At 44.6% G+C, this 6714-nt stretch overlaps 2 protein-coding genes across 3 annotated transcripts; both read left to right on the top strand.

Annotated features, from left to right (window-relative positions):
- Positions 1–41: 41 nt before the first annotated feature.
- Positions 42–3791, top strand: ino80e (INO80 complex subunit E). Of its 2 annotated transcripts, none has more exons than XM_028980979.1 (9): positions 42–96; positions 486–568; positions 671–741; positions 2182–2234; positions 2357–2432; positions 2520–2637; positions 2899–2997; positions 3233–3435; positions 3531–3791. In XM_028980979.1, exons 2-8 carry the CDS (start codon positions 488–490, stop codon positions 3431–3433), a joined length of 699 nt encoding a protein of 232 aa, XP_028836812.1. In that variant the 5' UTR covers positions 42–96; positions 486–487; the 3' UTR covers positions 3434–3435; positions 3531–3791. The 2 variants fall into 2 exon arrangements, with proteins under 2 accessions (XP_028836812.1, XP_028836813.1); XM_028980980.1 differs by lacking the exon at positions 42–96 and adding an exon at positions 107–396.
- A 251-nt stretch (positions 3792–4042) lies between these two features.
- Positions 4043–6401, top strand: LOC114789833 (endonuclease domain-containing 1 protein). Its single transcript, XM_028979226.1, has 2 exons — positions 4043–4390; positions 5142–6401. Exons 1-2 carry the CDS (start codon positions 4103–4105, stop codon positions 6399–6401), a joined length of 1548 nt encoding a protein of 515 aa, XP_028835059.1. The 5' UTR covers positions 4043–4102.
- Positions 6402–6714: the final 313 nt, after the last annotated feature.

Raw genomic sequence — 6714 nt, 5'->3', positions numbered from 1 at the left:
TTGGCATTTTTAAATTACTTTTATATTCACTTCCGGGGCACGGAGCGGAAGTAAACACAAGTCTAAGCTTGTGTCTTGGCGATGCGGATATAAGAGGTAATTAACGTTGTTTTAATGATCCCCATTGCGGCATTAACATGACTAAATCACCAGGGTTACGTCTGCACATTTGATAAACGGCGATCAGTCAGGATACTTCAGTAGAGTTGTTAAACAGTAGCTAGCTTAGCCTTTTTGCTAACTAAGCGAGTATATATATATATATATGTGTGTGTGTGACCGTAACAATTAACATATGTTTTTTCAGTAATTCATCGACTCCTCAAGATCCAAACGGTCCATAAAACTCGATACCGCCGTGCTGTGTGAAATTGTGCCCGTCAATGCGTTATAATTGTACATTCCTATACGAACAACGTTCTTATTACATATCCACAGTATATGCAATTAAATTGTCCGTAATTTATTTGTGTGTTTTTTAACAGAAATGAATGGGCAAGCTGAAGTTGATGTGGATTACAAGAGGAAATATAAAAACCTCAAGCGCAAACTGAAATTCTTGGTTTACGTGTGTATCGCAGTTCAGTTATCTGTGCTTGTCAGCCGTCTCTGTTTGCTCAGCGTCTGCAAGTGAATTAATATATAACTACTATATAACTTTTCTGATCAGGAGCAGGAATGCTTCCAGGAAGAGTTGAGAAGAGCCCAGAGGAAGCTTCTTAAAGTATCCCGAGACAAAAGGTGAGAAACGTTGAATATGCAACCTTCTCTAAAGTCCTGCATTATACAGCGGGTAAAATGAGTATATAATAAATATTTCTTCAGGTACTATTGATATGACATTGCAAAGAAATCAGACCATAGATGTCTCTTGTATGGAGAAACTAGAAGTATGTATTGAATTTGACCCATTCTTCTACGCAGTCTTCAGATCTAGCTACGAACTCTGACCTTTAGTTCTTTCCATAGATTGTCTATTGGATTCAGCTGAAAGTGAAATGATTGGCATTGTGAAACACAGCACACAGTGACACGGTGAAAAATAGAGAGAGAAAAAGAGAGAATTTGTCTTAGTGCATGTGTGTGCAATGCATGTGCAAGCCTATGCTGCAGTGATGTACTGTGGGGAAGAAAAAAAACATTGATTTATTCACCAAATGGCATAAACTCGCCCAAAAGTAAATATATATGCTAATGAATGTAGATTTGTCCATCTGTTGCATTTATTATTACTACCTTATGTATGTGGAAGGCGTGTTTTGAGTGTGTGTGTGTGTGTGTTTGGGGCGCGCGGGAGGGATGAATTACATGAGTGAGATCATGCCTCGTCACTATCGACTCATAACACAAATAATGTACGTTCTAAGAAGCGCTAATGTTAGTTAGCAATCATAAAAATACAATACCTTGTAGAAGCTCCGACTCCGCTTGGAGAAGTGCAGTGTACATGAGGATTTGTTCGGTTAAGGTGCTGTAGTATTGATGGAGTATTTTATGGTAAGCCGAGTCCGTTTTACAGTGTATACACGGCACTACATTGTCCACCTTACGCAGCGTAAAATGGTCCCACACTTCAGATATTTTATGCCTTTTACGCACACCGGTATCTTCATTTTCCGCCAGTGCATCGCGCCTCCTTAAATCTTAGTTAAAACGGTCCATGTAAAACAATGACTCCGGTGCTGCGTAGCTCCGCTGGAGCGATATGATAATAGATGGACTTTGGTGACGAACTGAACGAAGCCTCGAGGCAAAGAATTTTCCTTGAATATTTTTTGTAATCAAATCATTTGAGTTATTCGAATAATCGTTTCAGCCCTACATCTGATACTCCATTGCAAGATTGTCTTCTCCTTCCAGCTCCTTCCTTTCTTCGTGTGTTCAGTACTTTTTCCCTCTGTCAATCAAATTTATTACACCTAACTTCACATTTATGGACATTGATGGTTTGATTTCTTTGTTTGTCTGGATTCATGTGAAATGCTCCTTGAGAAACGTATTCATTTAGATAACTGGTGACATGTTTACATGTTTAATACTAGTTTTACCCTCTGTACAAATGAATCAGCGAGGCAAGACAAAAACAAAGTAAAGATGGCGATTGGGACAAGACAATAAAACATACTAGTACAAGATAGCACGTTCCTCTCACATGATTTGTCACATGACTTGTCTTTTTAGTTTTCTGTTGGACAGACTCTTACAGTATGAACGAATTGATGAGGATTCCTCTGGTAAGTTCTGAGCCACCAGAAAACCATTTGGCACTGGTGAACTGTAGATAATCATTTCTTATTATTAATTCGGTTTGCTGGTTGTGAACGTTTCTCACGTTCGGTGTCGTGTGTCGTTACAGATTCGGATGCCACGGCTTCGTCAGAGAACAGCGAAGGCGAGGTGCTGAGGGAGAGAGAGAGAGACATGGTGAAGAAGTGAGCAAACGATTTGCAGTTTTCAGTTGAACGCTTCCCGTTACGTGGTATGGATTTATAAAAACTGCCGCATTTTCCGTCTGTCAGGAGGAGGAGTAGCCCCGGGGTTCCATCCCTTCTTTCTACCGCATCTCATCTATCGCTCCTCTCTCGGCCGGGAGCGAACCCACTTCCCTCCTCTACCTCCGCACAGTACTTGAACACTGTGAGTCGCATTGAACTCGTAGCATTTGACGTCTGGGATTCACAGTCACATGTCATTGTAACACTTTGATTTTGCGTGTTAGGATTTTTTTTTGCTTGTTCCTGTTATTTTGCCATTTTATTCATGCATGTCTTTTTCTCTCCTTTTTTTCTCCCCCCCTTTCTCATTTGATTTTTCTCCGCCTGACCATCTGGCATAAAAAAAAAAATCCCATGTCTTGGATGTGTTTTGTGTTTGTATGGATCTGTATGCGGTGGGTAGTTACCCTTCCCGCCAGAATATCTGGCTCCCTCTGCTGAGCGAATGAAGAAAGAAAGAAAAGCAAAGACACCCAAACACAAGAAAGAAACTACGGGGAAGGTGAGAGATGAAAAAAGTGGAGGAGATGGAGAGATTGTGACTTACACAGCGTAGCTCATTTTTATTCATTGTATCGATTGGCTATATTATCAGAAATAATTATAATGTCTTCAGATGAGTTCAGGTCAGAAGGGAAACTGATGAGACTTTTAATTTTTTTCTCTTTTATTTCCACATTGTTAAATGAATGTGCTTTTCATGCTGCCTTTTTTATTTCTTCACATGCTTCTTACAGGTTGTTGCCCCACTGGCCACCAACTACCCATCAGCCCCTGCACCAGCAGCCAATGCTCCCTTCTGCTGGGTCCCCCGTCAGATGCTGAGTGGAGACATGGCAGAGGAGGAAGGAGAGAGTGAAGGAGAGAGCGACAGAGGAGAGGAGGAGAGGGGGGAAGGAGAGGAAGCAGAGCTGGTTATTGACATTCCCAATGAGTAAAGGTGATATGTGTGTGTGTGTGTGAATGCAAGTAATATGTTCATATAAAGTTAATAGAATTGTAAATGTTGGTCTGCTTATCATGTTGTTTTGCTAGAATCCTATTTTAATGGCCCTGCCTGAGAGTGAGAGTTGCCGACGCAGAACACCACACCCCTGTGCCCCCAGAGCGGTTTGCAATGTCGCAGGACCTGCCACAGACTCGCGCGTCACCAGTATTCTCAGCATCACACGGACTCAGGCTGCACAAACAGGCTGAGGCAGTCTTGTTAACTCGAGGTTTTCTCTTGCTTTTTATAATAAAGAGTACAGGGTTTGTTGTTATTTTTTGGTGCCAATGTTAATAAAAATGGAAAAAAAAAAAACAACTTGTGATACAATCTTATCTGATTATATTCTGTAAATAAGAAATGCTTTTGCGATCGCAATTTGCAGGAATGCAGACTCGCAAGTCACTGGCATGGGTGTAGTCTTGGTTTTGTGTACTCTAAAGGAAGGCAGGTCTGAGGTGCGCCTTGAAAACTGAGATTGAAGGAGGGAGGGGGAGTGTGTGTGGTGGGGGGGGCTACGGCACGGGTGGAGCGGTCGAGACACACAGGAAGCGGCAGAGAACAGCATTTTTGGGCAGATCCCGTCTTAGATTGCAGCAGGAGCCGGAATGAGAGAGCCATGGCTCGTGCTGCGGCCTGCGTTGCTGTGTCACTCCTGACCGGACTGGCTTGGGGCCTGCCGGTTCTAGCTCAGAGCCAGGCAGCGGTGGATCCCGGCTTCGCCCACTGCAGACAGAGCTTCTACGGAGGGACCCCCCCACGGGGCTTCGCTGGAGCGGGGCTGGTCCGGCGCTGTCACAGCTTCCCGGGACGGCTGGCCTCCGCCTCGCTCTACAACTCGACCTGTGGCTCCACCGTTTATTCCGCGTTCTGTCTGCGCGAGCCGGGAGAAGAGGGTGCAAGTCAGGTATGATGTGGTGAGCTGGTGTTGCAGCAATAAATCCTGGAACGAAGGCATCGACGTTTATCCAAGTTGCCTTTTTTTTTTTATTTCTCATTTAAATTTTGTGTGAAAAGTGTAGCATTCAGCAGCTCGAAGGCATCTTGTACAAGACTGAGAAATTGCAGATTTCTTTAAAAAAAAGACCCAAGGCGAGGTATTTGAATAGCAGTGAAAGCTGTGCAGAATGTTGCAACCTTGTAACCTTATCTGCACTGCCCATCTACGCTGTACCAAATAAATAAACTGTTCCGATTCACATTTCCTACTCTGTACATTCACACTGTTGTCATAACAGTAAGAACATCACAGGAATTCTACCGTCAGGTCATTGATGCAAGAACCCGTAGAAAAATCTGCTGGTTTGAAAAGAGGAAGAAACATAAATGTAGCATGGAAATATAATTAAATTTGACTTTTTTTTTTTCAATGAGCTATTTATATCAAAATAGTGACAAAGACAATTTAAGGTAATTATAAATTACAACATGTTAATTCTACCCCACCTATTTACATTGGGTTAATTGCTGAATTCCTAGAATCTTACTTTAAGATGTTACAGTTCATTTTGAATAATTTCATTGTTAATTTTTTTTATGTTCTTGATCTAAGGATCAATCACGATGCATCAATCATGATAAAATAGCAGCTTATCGATGTTTCCTTTGTGATCATTGCATGTATTGAAAAGTTTTTTTCTCTGTCCTTCTGCTTTAAGATTGAACAGGAAGACCCTCCCAGGACTGAGGATCACCCTGAACCCCAGGTGCTGGTCCCTGCTCTGCTCGGAGGGGAAGGAAGTGAAATTCCTCCCTCCGCTAAGACCCCGCTACATGTTTGGGAGGCTCTGATCTGGAAGCTGATCGAACACAGCGCCAGCGCGCAGTGTCCCCAGGCGCAAGGGGCCGCCCTGTTCGTGCTGACTGGCGCCTCAGGGCTGAGCACGGGGGAGGACGGGTGCGAGGTGGCGGTTTTCTGGTCTGCTCTGTGCTGTGCGGCCTCAGGGGATAGCAGGGAACCGGGCGAAAGCATGGGATTCAGCGTGGGGATTGTGAAGGAGGGGGTTGAGAAGGAGAGGCTTGTGAGTGTAGAGGAGCTGGAGAAGGCCACTGGGGTTGCGGAAATATTCACTGGCCTTTGCAGGGTGCCAGGGGGTCTGGAGGATTTGGAGGCCGTCTTCCAGGAGAGCCTGAACTTGTTCAGTAACGATATGCAAATTACAGACGAACAAATGGATGAAATTGTTGATCAGGCAATTGAGTTGGAGGAAGAGCCTCCGGAAAACGTGACTGACAGCTCTCTCCTGGGCAGCACGTTCATGTATCTCCTGTCCACGTCCGGATACCTGATCACACTCCCTCTATATCCAGTATACTCCACCCTCACCAGTATCCCTGGTCAGGTGACCTATGTCGTACAAGAGGATCTAGCAGTGCTCTCCTCGGTCCCAGGTGACGTCTTCACTGTGTTTGAAAACATTGCATGTGACACTTGGACCTCTGCTGTGTCACCTGTCGTCGGCATGGTGTACGGAGCCGGCGAGCTGTGCGTTACCGGCCTCTACTGCTGCACATCTCCGCTGGTTGGGACTCTGCTGACCTCTTGTCAGGAAGGGGTAACCGGGGCGGGCACGCTGGCTCTAGATGGGATGAGCATACTTGGGGAGATCCTGAACTCAACATGGTCCATTTCCAAATTCCTTGGTGGCAAAGTTCTGGGGAACAGTGAGGATTATGTGGAATCGCTTGCGTCCGAGTTGGGGCATCAGGTGCATTCAGCTGGGAGGGGTGTGGGGAAACTGGCCTGGAGGGGGGGTAGAGGGGTGGGGCACGTGCTGGGTATGATAGAGTGGCTTTCAAGAGGTGTGGTGTCCGCAGCCGTGGGCAACGTGCAAGAGGCCTTGGGGCTTGATGAATATTCTGCCGTAGAGGAAGATAAACCACCTGTAGAGGAACAAGAAGCAGTGGCTGAGAACTGAGAGCTAATATTTCATAATATTTCAGTGCGGAAGTGTGCAGAATGCATCGGTCACTTGTCTGCATCCTGATCGGTTTAGAATAGCTGATTGACACCTACTAAAAAGCTCACTGCTCCTTATGATGCTTATGGACTAGAGAAAAGGTTTTTCTTCATTAAGGTCTTCTGGTATTCCACCATAATCCATCGTTCCATCATTCCGCCAGTGTTTGGGTTATTCCTGTGTTACTTGTTCGACTTGAAATAGTGCCTGTACATCCTAGTATTTATCATACATGTGCTCTGTCAGATTATGGAATGGATAAAAGAATCTA

The sequence above is a fragment of the Denticeps clupeoides genome, chromosome 5 (genome assembly GCF_900700375.1).
Source record: "Denticeps clupeoides chromosome 5, fDenClu1.1, whole genome shotgun sequence".
Lineage (NCBI taxonomy): Eukaryota > Metazoa > Chordata > Actinopteri > Clupeiformes > Denticipitidae > Denticeps > Denticeps clupeoides.
The sequence above is the reverse complement of the archived record's forward strand: the minus strand, read 5'-3'. Positions and strand labels throughout refer to the sequence as shown.

Bases quoted from the DNA above. Each gene is read 5' to 3' on its own strand.
- ino80e (XM_028980979.1), top strand. From the start codon at position 488: ATGAATGGGCAAGCTGAAGTTGATGTGGATTACAAGAGGAAATATAAA. The intron at 569-670 runs GTGTGTATCGCA...TTTTCTGATCAG, and splicing joins AACTGAAATTCTTGGTTTAC to GAGCAGGAATGCTTCCAGGA. The intron at 2,638-2,898 runs GTGAGTCGCATT...TGCGGTGGGTAG, and splicing joins CCGCACAGTACTTGAACACT to TTACCCTTCCCGCCAGAATA.
- LOC114789833 (XM_028979226.1), top strand. From the start codon at position 4,103: ATGGCTCGTGCTGCGGCCTGCGTTGCTGTGTCACTCCTGACCGGACTG. The intron at 4,391-5,141 runs GTATGATGTGGT...TTCTGCTTTAAG, and splicing joins GAGAAGAGGGTGCAAGTCAG to ATTGAACAGGAAGACCCTCC.